We start from the raw sequence: 14,812 nt of genomic DNA on the forward strand, positions 1-14,812 counted from the left end.
CACTGTGGGGCACATTTACTAAGAACGGTGCAATGTGTGCTATGTGCAGTTACCTGTGTATAGTGCAGGGGGCGCCAGATTCAGGATTTCTGGTGCACATTCATCATTAATCTTAATCTGCCCCGACAGAGTGCACCATTTTTTTTGGTGCACCTTGAACATGGGGCGTGCAACACACTTGTGTCAGACTTTGCATGATAAATCTGGTGCACATTCCGACTGAGCACCGGGCACCCTCTAATTTGTGTCACATGATGACTAGTGCAGCTGTGCTACTTCTTATATGCATGTGCAAGCAGTTTCCACTAGAAAGAATGTGCATAGTCAGACAGAAAACTGGCGCACGCCCCTTAGTAAATGACCCCCACTGTGCCAGTATTGATTTATCTGGTGCGCCTGGGACATCAGTGAGGAGAACTACACATAGGAAGATAGCACCCCTTGTTATATATCAGGGGCCACTGTAATTCCCATCTGATAAGGTCATGGTTTATGGCTGGGATAGGATTTGTGCCTATGTGACCATTGGGACCCCCATGAAGGGATTTCTCAAACAGAAAGAAAACTTAGAAGATGATGCCGCACAGCATCAGCACATTTATTTTTATGATTTTTTGGATCCCAGAGATCAGAAACCCTCAGTTTCTCTAATCACATAGAAATGGGGGAGACTTATTGTAAGTCTCTGAGATCAGAACTGTGATAGCTGCCCATAGTAACCAATCAGAGCTCAGCTTTCACTTTCCCTCAGCTGTTTATAAAATGAAAGCCGAGCTCTGATTGGTTTCCATGGGCACATAGTTTTAGAAGAGTTTAACCTCAGACATTTCTGATAAATCTCTCCAATATTATATAACATGAAAATGGCAGCTTCAACCACATTTATGTGAACTATGTGTGTAGCTGTAAGGTTTGCACTGTGCCCTGTGTCTAAGGTGCTGTATAAAGGTCACGTGCCCTACTTTTGCATGTTATCTCCTCTAGAGAAGGTAACAATCTAAAGCTTGGGAGCCCGACAGTTACCGATCCCCTACTTACTGGGAATGGGATACCTGTTTAGAGATTGTTGGCAATTCTTGACATCCAATCAGGGAATAAAATTTTTACATGTAAGTAAGTACCACGACCACTAGGGGACACCACAGCGTTAAAAGTGACTAATCTATTATTTATGTGTAATTATATGGGGCTATGAGTTGTATCCAGTAAGGACCAGGCTGTCCGGATCTGAGGTAATGGATCCTCTGTACATCCCCGAGCGGTGGCGTAAGCCGACAACTGGGACCGGAGTCTAAGATTAACCAGAGTCTGCTGCAAAGCAGGATGGACTTGCTGCGGCATGGTGCCAACAGGTCGTTCCACTGGCGCAACTTTGCCTGTGGTGGTGGCCAAGGTGTGGTAATAAGTTGTGAGGCAGAATCATGGTCAGGGATAGGTAGGAAGTCAAGACAGGCAACACAGCATCAATGTCAGGAACAAAGCAGGAGGTCAGGACAGGCAACACAGAGTCAATGTCAGGAACGGAACCGGGGTCACAACAGGAAATCAGAAATACAGCAAATCCCATGAAAAAGCTTTCACAGAGGCACTAGGCACAAAGATCCGGCAGGGAATGCTGGAAGAGGTTGGCTTTATCCAATTTCCTGGGAATGGCCAGCACCAATCAGTGGTGCGCTGGGCAGTGGCGTAACTAGGAGTGGCTGGGCCCCATAGCAGATTTTTGCATGGGGCCCCCCTTCCCCTTTAAAAGATATATACAAATTTATACACACATATTTACAAACATATAAAGTTCTACACTTTGCATTCACTTTTCTATACTTGCACCCACATACATACATGTATACACTTATACGCACACATTTATGTACTCATATATAGATTTATACACGAATACATTGGAGGATATTTATCATACGCTGGCGCTCATGCAAATTCGCAGCCCGATACATCAAGAGGCTTCTGCCTCTTGATGTATCGGGCTGCCAGCAGCGCAGCGTTTAACCTACGCCAGGCCAACGTATGAAAAGTCGCCGGTAGCAGCGAGTGCGCAGGCGGGGGACAGCAACACCCCGCGCCGGCCCACTCCCGTCCGGCCGCGCAGCCCACTCGGCCGGCCGCGCCCCCCCCCTTCACGCCCCACTGGCGTGCGTTCTGTGCGGTGGATTCGGGTCTTCCGGCGATTCACTAAGGCAGTTCCTCTGACCAGGTGTCGCTGCTGCGCTTAAGTTCCCTGAAGTCCGCCGAAATGCACCATCCTATACCTGGTGAAGGTAAGCGCAAGTCCCGGGACACTTTTTTTTTTAAATGCGGCGGTTTTTCCGAATCCGTCGGGTTATCGTTTGGCCACGCCACCCGATTTCCGTCGCATGCATGCGGATGCGCCACAATCAAATCGCGTGTGCCAAAATCCCGGGGCAATTCAGGGAAAATCGGCGCAAATCGGAAATATTCGGGTAACACCTTAGTAAATGACCCCCACTGTATAGTACATACACATTATATACCTATAGTATGTATACTTATGCATACAGTATAAACACACCATATACATACATTTGTTTACAAACAGTACATACAGCATTTAAACACATACATTTAGTATATAAAGCATATACGCACACATACAGCAAACGCACACATTCACATACATACAGTACACACAGCATTATATATATATATATATATATATATATATATATATATATACACACAAGCATATATCTATACATATATACACACATACATAAGCATATATCTAAAAATATATATACACATACACGCATATATATGTATATATGTACACAGATACATTTAAATAATGGTACTTACTTTTTTGATGTCCAGCACGGTGGCTGTGTGGGTCAGTAGGCCGGTGTTCGGGCGAACCATCAGGCGGGTGTTTCAGTGTTCGTGCGGGCGGTTGGCAAGTGCGGTGGGCGGTCGGGCGGGCGGCAAGTGCAGTGGGATGGTAGTCGAGCCGCAAGTGCGGTGGGCGGGCCTAACGGGAGGCAAGTGCGCTGGGAGGGTAGTCGAGCCGCAAGTGCGGTGGGCGGGCCTAATGGGAGGCAAGTGCGCTGGGAGGGTAGTCGAGCTGCAAGTGAGGTGGGCGGGCCTAACGGGAGGCAAGTGCGCTGGGAGGGTAGTCGAGCCACAAGTGCGGTGGGCGGGCCTAACAAGAGGCAAGTGCGCTGGGAGGGTAGTCGAGCCGCAAGTGCGGTGGGCGGGCCTAATGAGAGGCAAGTGCGCTGGGAGGGTAGTCGAGCCGCAAGTGCGGTGGGCGGGCCTAACGGGAGGCAAGTGCGGTGGGCGGACGGGTACAGACGGGCGGACGGGTACAGACGGACGGACGGGCGGGCAGCAAGTGAGGTGGGTGGGCGCACAGCAAGTGAGGTGGGTGGGCAGACAGCAAGCGAGGTGGGCGGGCAGACGGTAAGTTGGCTGGCAACTAAGTGTACGCGGGCAGTTTGGTGGGCGGTTCGTTGTGTGGACGGCTGGGAGGGAAGTTCAGTGTTGCCGGCATATGGGAGGCTCATCTGTTTGGGAGGCAGTAGGCGAGTCAGGCACACGCGGCTGTGGGTCCCGGGCCCCTTAACCTCACGGGCCCCGTAGCAACCGCTACGGCTGCTACGGCGGTAGTTACGCCACTGGCGCTGGGCCTTTAAATCATCGAGGTGGGGAAGTGCGCACAGGGCTGCCGGAACAGGAACTTGGGTAGGTAAGGCAGCGGGGAGGGGAGCTGGGGACAGGAGAGAGGCATGTGTGTGCCCGCGACCCGTAAGGTGAATCGCAGGGGCACCGGGGACACACACAAGTAGTAGTTGTATCTGTGTCCTGGTAATCAAAGAAACATTTGTTAATCTTATACTTTTATAATGAAGGTCAGTTAGTGGAGCTCAGTATTTAGTATAATTCTTCTATTCTATTCTCTTGTAATCTCTTTAATTGATCTGACCATGTGTCAGTCTTCACTGTAATAATCTTGTTCTACTCATGAACCAGAAGGTTCTGCGTGAGTAATGACGACCTTTATACACAAAGATGACTTAATATATTTAGTTTTTATTCCACTTATTAGAACAGTTTTAATTTCCACACTTCATCCTGTAGATGCATAGGATGAATCTTCAGTGCTTCTTTATAGGTGTAGGGTCCTTTTTTGGACATTGCTCGGGAAGGACACAGGATCCGGATTCTCCGGACAGGATGTAAGGGCTTTGACAGACACATCCCCGCACGCAGTTCATTGTACAGATCCTGCCTTTGATTCCTACGTTGTCACAGGTGGTCGGGCAGGCGGACCCACAATCATTCCAGACTTGGTTCTTTGGGCATTTTTGCACTAAAATAAAAATGTTATAGTCAGTTACAAGATCAAACAAACTAAAATTAGTTACATCTCAATCCTTCTGAAATCAACTCTTTGGGGCACATTTACTTACCCTGTCCGTTCGCGATCCAGCGGCGCGTTCTCTGCGCTGGATTCGGGTCCGGCCGGGATTCATCAATGCAGTTCCTCCGCCGTCCACCAGGTGGCGCTGCTGCGCTGAAGTCCGCTGGAATGCCTCGAAATACACCGGCCTACCCAGGATGAAGGTGAGTGAAATTTTCGCGACACAATTTTTTTTTTAAATGCGGCGGTTTTTCCGAATACGTCGGGTTTTCGTTCGGCCACGCCCCCCGATTTCCGTCGCGCGCATGCCGGCGCCGATGCGCCAAATTCCGATCGCGTGCGCCAAAAACCCGGGGCAATTCATGTACAAGCGGCGCAAATCGGAAATATTCGGGTAACACGTCGGGAAAACGCGAATCGGGCCCTTAGTAAATGACCCCCTTTGTGTCGACACTGCCATCTTGTTTGCGATCACTGCTCCCTGTAACGTCTTTGCGGAGCACTGATCGGTTGCCATGACAGCCCCTGGTCTTTGTAAAACCTGAGGCTGCATGGTTTCTGCAGGTTCCTTACAATGTGCCAGTGGCACATTGTCATAAATCATGTGTAAAAATGCCATATACAGCAATACAGTAGTTTTGCAGTATGTGGTAGGAATGATCAAGCAGTCTAGGGTTAAAGTACCCTAGAGGGCCTAAAAATTAAAAAAATAAAATTAAAAAAAATAACCTAAAAATGAAATTCAGCCCCCTTTCCCTAGAACTGATATAAAACTATATAAAAAGTAAAAATCACAAACGTGTAAGGTATAGCTGCATCCCAAAATGCTCAGCCTATCAAAATGTATGAGTAGTAAACCCCATTAAGGAAAATAGTGCCCAAATGTCCGAAACTTCACTTTTATGCTATTTTACATAACAAAAAAATTACGTCTTATACAGCTCCATGCACAATGTAAAAAAAAGTTATTAGCGTCAGAAGATGGCAAAACTAATTTTTTTTATTCATACTCATTGTTTTAATTTTTGAAAATTTATTAAAACAAAAAAAAACCTATAGAAATTAGGTATCACCGTGATTGTACCAAACCAAAGAATAAAGTACATGTATCATTTGGAGCGCACAGTGAAAGTCGTAAAAACAAAAATGCGTTTTTTTGCCAATTTCACCATATTCAGAATTTTTTTTAGCTTCTGAGTACACAACATGAACTAATAAATAACATCACTGAAAAGTAAAATTTGTTAGGCAGAAAATAAGTACTCACACAGTTCCGTACATGGAAAAATGAAAAAGTTGTAGATTTTTGAAGGTAGAGAGTGAAAAATGAACAAAAAGGGTTAAAGAGTTTCTCTACAAATCTCTGAATCCTGTTATTACCATATACATGATAATAAATATAACCAAGGAAGCTAGAGACCAGCAAGAATATCCAATCATACTGTAAGTACAGGAAAGTAGACCAGCAAGAATATCCAATCATACTGTAAGTGTGGGAAAATAAACTTGCAAGAATATCCAATCATACTGTAAGTGCAAGAAAGTAGACCAGCAAGAATATCCAATCATACTGTAAGTGTGGGAAAATAAACTAGCAAGAATATCCAATCATACTGTAAGTGCAGGAAAGTAGACCAGCAAGAATATCCAATCGTACTGTAAGTGTGGGAAAATAAACTAGCAAGAATATCCAATCATATTGTAAGTGCAGGAAAGTAGACCAGCAAGAATATCAAATCACACTCTAAGTAATGGAAAGTAGAAAAACAGGGAATACATTAATTGTCGAATCATTAATATAGATTCTTTTATGCAGAAATTTGTTTTGATAAAACCTGTTTTTAGTCTATGAATTAGAACAGTGTCATTTCTACACACCACCCTGTACTATGTATATGTTCAATGTTTCATACCTATAGGTGTAGGGTTTTTCTTTGGACATTCCTCGGGGAGGACACAAGGACCGGATGTCCCAGAAAGGAAGATGTGTGGACTGCTGCAGAAGCATCCCGGCACACAGTTCATTGTACATATTCTTTTTTTGTCTTCTTTGTTATCACAGTTGGTTGGGCAGGAGCTCCCGCAATTATTCCATGCTTTGCCTTTTGGACATCTTTGCTCTAAAATAAAGATTTTACAGTAAGTTACCAGATGTTATTTTATTAAATGTGTCCCATCTTAATCCTTTTTTGCCAAGTCCCAGCTCCTTAAATTGCTCTCATCTCAATTATCTAATGTTATTAAAGTTTTACAGTTTTATATCTTTGTGGAATCCCACGGTAGGTCATATTGGCTCATCAATGGGGTATCCAGAAAATCTCATAATACCACTCGATGTCTACGGCAGTGTTATGTTTTTTCTACAACCACTTCTATGTCTAGCATTCCCATTTTGGCTAAAGGTGTCCACTGTCACTGGACCCAGTTTTGGCCAATCTGTGGCCTCAAGAGGTCATGGTGTCGTGAGGTTACTGTAGCCTATCCGGGAGTTTCAACAAATATGAATATAACTCAGATATGACCCTGCCTCAGCCCTAAATTTTTGTTACCTACTTTATATTTACCAGAGCCTAAATGTAGCAATATTGTTAGCCCTATGGCATATGAATCACAAAACCCAAACTCATTAGATATATTCACTTCATATCGCTAACAAGAGAAATCATTAGATGTCACCAACCTCCATTTTCCGGCAGTTTCTTATCATCGGAATCATACGAATCATCTATAGGAAAAAAAAGAGGAGTAGCTTCTTACTAACCCATGAATGTCAGCCACCATCAACATATACATCATCATATTCACAACTCACAAAGACCAACAAAAATATCTGATCATGTTGTGAGTACATTATAGTACACCAGCAGGAAAGAGTGTACTTGCATATAGATAAGTAATAGATTCCAGGCACTAGTGATCCATAGATGTCATGTTTATGTATCCCAAAACTTTTCTTTATACTTTATAATCTGATCCCTAATTCTCAGGACCCAATACAGTCCTTGCCTGCTTCTTGAGTCCACCCTAACCAGTGGCCAGAGTGTTGGTTCTTCCCAGAGCCAAATTGTAGACACACAGCAAGACAAACAAACAAATAATACAAAGGGGATGTCAAGAATCAGGGTAACAAGATAGCAAGTAAAATACAAAATCAAATACACAGGAGAATAGTCAAGAATGTAAGCCAATATCAAAAAGCTGGAATTAAAAGGAGTAGCACTGACAGAAAGCAAGCTAATAAGCTACTTGACCAGAGAAGGAGGATGGTGCACATGGGGTTTATAGCAGACTGCTCCAGTGCTCTGTAGGTGTCACAGCCTTAAACTTTGTTTGTGCAGAGCAATGATTGCATAGAACGAGCAGTCCAGCAAATAGGGCGCTGTTCAGACTGCTGACTGACACCAGAGGGAATTCAGTGCCTTCTCAGCCTGGCAGTATGAACTGCAGAAGACAGAGACTCAGAGAAAACAAGATACATGGAAAAGCCCTTCAAATACACTTGCGCCTGTATGTAATAAATATGTCAACCCTACTATTCCTTACTTACCAAAGGGAGTCTGTATGACTACGGAGTATGAATAACACATTATACATAGAATAAAGCTCATTCAGATTCAGACCCCAAACCAGACCCCTACATATAGATCTGTATCACTAACAAGGATACCATTGGATGGCACTAACCTTTATATCCTGGCGGCTTCTGATCATGGGCGTCAATCACGTGCAGCGCTACGGGAGAGAAAAGAGTAAGAGCTTCTTATTAACTCATGATGTCAGGAGCCAACATGTACATACAACCTATAGATATAGACCAGCAAGAATATCATGTTTTCCAGTCCACTGGAGAAGGGATATTAAGTTGTCCCATCATTTTCCTCTTCATTGCTACACTACTGTCTAACTGTCCCCAAACTAAATGGCAGACAACAGAAAACAATTCAGCTTTGCAGTAACTTACCACCACCCATAGTCCAAACTCATAGGACCCTAATGATAACCCCTTGTTACCGATACTGAAATTCAATGTATGGTTTACTCACCCAGTGCAGAAAGGAGAAGGATTGCACTCAGTTTCCACATTCTTGTTGGCAGACCTCTGGATCAGGGACACGAGACGGATATACTGTAGAGGCAGTGATACTTGTCACGGGTGCTCCCGCGATCCCTGTCACGGATCGCGGGCGCATCCGTGCTCCTTCACGTGCCCCCACTGCTGCCCGGTGTCTCTTACCTCTCCCGGCTCCTGCTCTCCCTCGGACTGCCGTGCGCGCGCGTCCCCGCCCCCTAGGGCGCGCGCGCGGCTCCGGACGAAAATTTAAAGGGCCAGCGCACCGCTAATTGGTGCACTGGCTGAACACCTCACCTTTAAGAATCTGCCTCTTCCTGTGTTCCTTGCCGGATCTTTGTGCCTCATAGCCTTAGAGAAAGCTTCCAAGCGAGTATTCCTGCGTTCCTGTGTATTCCTGCGTTCCTGTGTATTCCTGCGTTCCTGTGCATCCCTGCGTTCCTGTGTATTCCTGTGTGTTCCCGCTCCTGAGTCCTGTGTCACCTGAGTTCCTCCGTGTTGCTGTGTTCCGTGTGCCTGTGTTCCCGTTCCCACCTGCCTGGACCTCCCGTTGCTGACCCCGGACTTGGACCTGACGTTGCATCTCTGCCGCCTGCCCTGACCTTGTGCCTGGACCCGACTACGAGTTTTCATCCGCTAAGGTACCTCGACCTCGGCTGCCACCGTGGGCTAGTCACACCTGGGAACGACCTAGTGGTATCCTGCCGCAGCAAGTCTAACCCGCTTTGCGGCGGGCTCTGGTGAAAACCAGGTGCCGCTAGGCTCCGGTTCCGGGTGTTGGCTAGTTACATCTCCCGCGGTGGTCCAGAGGATCCACTGATCCTAACAGTAAGATCCGGCCATGGATCCCGCCGAGGTTCCGCTTCCCACTCGACCAAACTTTGCCGCCATAGTGGTCCAGCAATCCCGGGAGATTGCCGCTCAGCGCGAACAGCTGGATCAAGTTACCACCATGCTGCAACAACTACTAGCCGCCCAGCAACAGCAACAGGTTCCCGTGTCTGCTCCCGTGGCTCCTGCAACCCCGGTCTGCCTTCCTGTTGCTGAACCACGACTACGGCTGTCTATGCCCAGCAAATTTGACGGAGACCCCAAACAGTGCAGGGGTTTTATTACTCAATGCTCCCTACAAATAGAACTTATGCCTTCGCAATTTGTCACGGAGCGTTCCAAGGTGGCATTTTTCGTCAGTCTTCTCTCTGGGAAGGCCCTGGCCTGGGCCACTCCTCTTTGGGACAGAGGCGACCCGGTCACGACTACTCTTGCAGCTTTTCTGGCGGAGTTCCGGGCCGTTTTTGAGGAACCAGCACGGGCTTCTTCTGCCGAGACTGCGTTGTTGAATCTGCGCCAAGGCAACTCATCTGTGGGAGAGTATGCTGTTCAGTTCCGCACCCTGGCCTCTGAACTTGCCTGGAACGATGCAGCTCTCATCGCCACCTTTAAGAAAGGACTCTCGCCGCAGGTCAAGGATGCGCTGGCAGCTCGGGATCTACCGTCAACTCTGGGTGGTCTCATCACACTGGCCACTCGGATAGATGTCCGGTTTAAGGAACGCGCCGAGGAACTTCGCTCTGAGCATCCTCAAGCTCAGGTAAGGCGTTTTCCTCGCCTCGCACCTGCCTTCCAAAGACCGCTCCAGCCTCCGCCTGTGTCGTCTGCTGAGGAACCCATGCAGGTGGACAGAATCCGGCTCTCTCTGCAAGAGCGTTCCAGAAGACGACAGGAGAACCTTTGTCTGTATTGTGCCAGTCCAGGGCACTTCATCGGGACTTGTCCTGTTCGTCCCCCACGTCCGGGAAACGCCAGCACCTAGGGCTCTTGGGAGAAGCGTCCCTAGGTGTGTGCAAAGCTTCTCCACGTCTGATTATTCCTGTGCTCCTCAGCGTAGACACCGGCACCCAGATTCAAGTTTCTGCTTTCCTGGATTCAGGCTCTACAGCGAACTTTTTGGACGCAGCCCTGGTCTCCCGGCATCACTTCCCAGTGGTTCGTCTTGAGAAACCATTGTCCATTGCCTCAGTCAGTGGCCAGATTCTTTCCGTGCCCATCCGGTTTCGCACGGAACCCCTGCTTCTGCAAGTTGGAGCCTTGCATAAAGAAAGACTTTCGTTTTTTGTGCTGCCACAGTGCACTTCCACTCTCCTGCTGGGTCTCCCCTGGTTGCAGCATCATGCCCCTGTTCTGGACTGGTCTTCTGGGGAGATTCTCCGTTGGGGTCCGGATTGCCCCTCACGCTGCATGACAGTTCCACATCCGCTTCCTGTCAGGACTGCTACCTTGTCTCCCAAGCCTCTGGAGGGACTTCCAGCTCCGTACCGGGACTTTGCAGACGTGTTTTCTAAAAAACAAGCCGAGATCCTTCCTCCACATCGTCCCTATGATTGCCCCATTGATCTGTTGCCTGGATCTTCTCCACCACGGGGTCGGGTGTATCCGCTTTCTGTTCCTGAGACTGCCGCTATGTCGGAATATGTTAAGGAAAATCTGCAAAGAGGTTTCATCCGCAAATCCTCCTCGCCAGCTGGCGCTGGTTTCTTTTTTGTCACTAAAAAGGATGGCTCTCTCCGCCCCTGTATAGACTATCGCGGTCTTAACAAGGTCACCGTTAAGAACCGCTATCCTCTGCCGCTTATCACGGAGCTATTTGATCGTCTGCGGGGTGCAAGAATTTTTTCCAAATTGGATCTTCGAGGGGCCTACAACCTCATCCGCATCAGGAAGGGTGACGAGTGGAAGACCGCCTTTAACACCCGTGATGGGCATTTTGAATATCTAGTTATGCCCTTCGGACTTTGTAATGCGCCAGCCGTTTTCCAGGAGTTTGTAAATGATATTTTTCGGGACTTATTGTACAGTTGTGTCGTGGTGTACCTGGACGACATCCTTGTGTATTCTGCCAATCTGGAGTCCCACCAGTCTCATGTACGGGAGGTTCTCAGCCGCCTCAGGACAAACCACCTCTATGCCAAGCTGGAGAAGTGCCACTTTCATCAGAGGAGCCTTCCATTCCTCGGCTACATAATTTCTGATAGGGGTTTGCAGATGGATCCTGCCAAGTTATCTGCGGTCCTTCAGTGGCCACGCCCAGTGGGACTGAGAGCTATACAAAGATTTCTGGGCTTTGCTAATTATTATAGGCAATTCATCCCACACTTCTCATCTTTGGTCGCGCCGATGGTGGCGCTTACGAAAAAGGGTGCTAATCCCCGTGTCTGGCCACCAGCAGCAGAAGAAGCCTTCACGAAATTAAAAACTGCTTTTTCCTCCGCTTCAGTCCTTACCCGACCGGATACTGAAAAGCCGTTCCTGGTGGAGGTTGATGCCTCCTCCGTGGGTGCTGGGGCAGTCCTTACCCAGAAGGGTCCCAGGGGACGAACACTCACTTGTGGTTTCTTCTCCAAAACCTTCTCCTCCGCGGAGAGAAATTATTCCATTGGAGATCGGGAGCTTCTGGCCATCAAGCTGGCTTTGGAAGAGTGGCGTCATCTGCTGGAGGGAGCCCGATTTCCAGTCAGCATTTTCACGGACCACAAAAACCTTCAGTACCTTCAGACGGCTCAACGTTTGAATCCACGTCAAGCCCGGTGGTCCCTCTTCTTTTCTCGCTTTGACTTCCGAATCCATTTTCGCCCTGCAGAGAAAAACATCAAGGCTGACGCCTTGTCCCGTGCTTCTGATGTTATGGGGGAGGACTCTGCTCCGAGGCATGTTGTTCCTCCAGAGAGACTTGTGCTTGCCGCGCCGGTGGACCTCCGGCAGCTGCCTCCCGGCAAGACTTATGTGCGACCTGGTCTCCGAAAGAGGATTCTGACCTGGGGACATTCTTCTCGTGTGGCTGGGCACCCTGGGGTGCAGCGCTCTGTGGCCTTAATTTCCCGATTCTACTGGTGGCCTGATTTGGTCAAGGACGTCCGGGATTTTGTGGGTTCCTGTGCCTCTTGTGCCCGCAACAAGCCTTCACGACTTAAGCCTGCTGGTCTTCTGTTGCCGTTACCCGTGCCTACCAGCCCATGGTCTCATGTGGCTATGGACTTTGTTACGGATTTACCGCCATCTTCTGGCAACACCGTTATCTGGGTGGTGACTGACCGCTTTTCGAAGATGTCTCACTTTGTCCCTCTACCAGGTTTGCCTTCTGCTCCACGTCTCGCCAGCCTCTTCTTCCAGCATATTTTCCGGCTTCATGGTCTCCCTCAGCACATCGTCTCGGATCGAGGAGTTCAGTTTGTGTCCAAATTCTGGAGATCTTTGTGCAACCAGTTGCAGGTGAACTTGGACTTCTCTTCTGCCTATCACCCACAGACTAACGGCCAAGTGGAGAGGGTGAATCAGACTTTAGGTTGCTACCTCCGCCATTTTGTCTCTGCCCGTCAGGACGACTGGGCATCTCTTCTACCATGGGCGGAGTTCTCTTACAATTCCCTGGACTCCACTTCTGCCGGTTCTGCTCCCTTTTTTATTAACTATGGACTGCATCCTCGGCCTCCTCTTCCGTTACCTACGTCTGCAGATGTTCCTGCTGTGGAGGACCTGGTACGTGATCTGAAAGCCATCTGGGAGCAAGTCCACTCCTCATTGCTCCGAGCTACAGCCCAGACCAAGCGTCAAGCAGACAAAAGACGCCGACCATTCCCTGTTTTAGCTCCTGGTGACAAGGTTTGGCTGTCCGCCAAGTATGTTCGGCTGAAGATCCCGAGCTATAAATTGGGACCTCGGTTCTTGGGCCCATTCGAAATTCTCGGCCGCATCAACCCGGTGGCTTACAAGTTGCGTCTGCCTCCCAGCATGCGCATTCCTAATTCTTTCCATGTTTCTCTCCTTAAGCCAGTCATCTTCAACCGCTTCAACCGACAAATTACTCCTCCTCCGGTACCACAAGCTGATTCCACCGATGTCTTCGAGGTGAAAGAGATCCTGGATACTAAGACTGTGAGAGGTAGACGGTTGTTTCTGGTAGACTGGAAAGGATTTGGTCCTGAGGAGAGATCCTGGGAGCCAGAGGATAAGATCCTGGACAAGAGCCTGCTCCAACGTTTCCTCAGGCCCAAGAAGAGAGGGAGGCCGAAGGGGGGGGGTACTGTCACGGGTGCTCCCGCGATCCCTGTCACGGATCGCGGGCGCATCCGTGCTCCTTCACGTGCCCCCACTGCTGCCCGGTGTCTCTTACCTCTCCCGGCTCCTGCTCTCCCTCGGACTGCCGTGCGCGCGCGTCCCCGCCCCCTAGGGCGCGCGCGCGGCTCCGGACGAAAATTTAAAGGGCCAGCGCACCGCTAATTGGTGCACTGGCTGAACACCTCACCTTTAAGAATCTGCCTCTTCCTGTGTTCCTTGCCGGATCTTTGTGCCTCATAGCCTTAGAGAAAGCTTCCAAGCGAGTATTCCTGCGTTCCTGTGTATTCCTGCGTTCCTGTGTATTCCTGCGTTCCTGTGCATCCCTGCGTTCCTGTGTATTCCTGTGTGTTCCCGCTCCTGAGTCCTGTGTCACCTGAGTTCCTCCGTGTTGCTGTGTTCCGTGTGCCTGTGTTCCCGTTCCCACCTGCCTGGACCTCCCGTTGCTGACCCCGGACTTGGACCTGACGTTGCATCTCTGCCGCCTGCCCTGACCTTGTGCCTGGACCCGACTACGAGTTTTCATCCGCTAAGGTACCTCGACCTCGGCTGCCACCGTGGGCTAGTCACACCTGGGAACGACCTAGTGGTATCCTGCCGCAGCAAGTCTAACCCGCTTTGCGGCGGGCTCTGGTGAAAACCAGGTGCCGCTAGGCTCCGGTTCCGGGTGTTGGCTAGTTACATCTCCCGCGGTGGTCCAGAGGATCCACTGATCCTAACAATACTCACACGTCTGTGCCAGTCTCCTTCCTGTTCTCACTGATGCACGGCATCATCTTTTATGCCCAGTACAGAAGCGCGGTCGATGGGTGTTACACCTGACACACCCCAACACACATAGTGATTATGGGAACCACGTATTAGTAATCACTGGTTTCAGTGAATAAAAAAATAATTATAATACTCATCATTCTACAAAAAATCCCAGTACAATTTGTGCAGCTTAATATGTGTAAGGGGGAGCAAATGCACCATATAAATTCATGAATGATTTTTACATTGATTATTTGTATATGATTACTGTGACTTATGAGCAGATACATGGAGGAGATAAGCTGAGATAGTGATGTAATGATGGGTCAGTGTTATTTATATAGAGGTCATTGTACAGGGAGGAGGAGATAAGCTGTGACATCATCTATTGTCAGTAGTGATGTAATGATGGGTCAGTGTTATCTATATAGAGGTCATTGTACAGGGAGGGGGAGGGGATAAGCTGTGACATCATCTATTGTCAGTAG

General features: G+C 48.5%; 1 protein-coding gene across 2 annotated transcripts; it reads right to left on the minus strand.

The window, feature by feature from the left end:
- Positions 1-4,042: 4,042 nt before the first annotated feature.
- LOC140134618 (serine protease inhibitor swm-1-like) lies at positions 4,043-14,387 on the minus strand. 2 transcript variants are annotated; one of them, XM_072155065.1, is made up of 6 exons: positions 14,293-14,387; positions 8,437-8,533; positions 8,078-8,125; positions 7,074-7,109; positions 6,307-6,513; positions 4,043-4,342 (listed from the first exon to the last, which is right to left on the minus strand). In XM_072155065.1, exons 2-6 carry the CDS (start codon positions 8,474-8,476, stop codon positions 4,128-4,130), a joined length of 546 nt encoding a protein of 181 aa, XP_072011166.1. In that variant the 5' UTR covers positions 8,477-8,533; positions 14,293-14,387; the 3' UTR covers positions 4,043-4,127. The 2 variants fall into 2 exon arrangements, with proteins under 2 accessions (XP_072011166.1, XP_072011165.1); XM_072155064.1 differs by having other exon boundaries at positions 7,074-7,118; positions 14,293-14,373.
- Positions 14,388-14,812: the final 425 nt, after the last annotated feature.

Source organism: Engystomops pustulosus, chromosome 6 (assembly GCF_040894005.1).
Source record: "Engystomops pustulosus chromosome 6, aEngPut4.maternal, whole genome shotgun sequence".
In the NCBI taxonomy this organism is placed as follows: domain Eukaryota; kingdom Metazoa; phylum Chordata; class Amphibia; order Anura; family Leptodactylidae; genus Engystomops; species Engystomops pustulosus.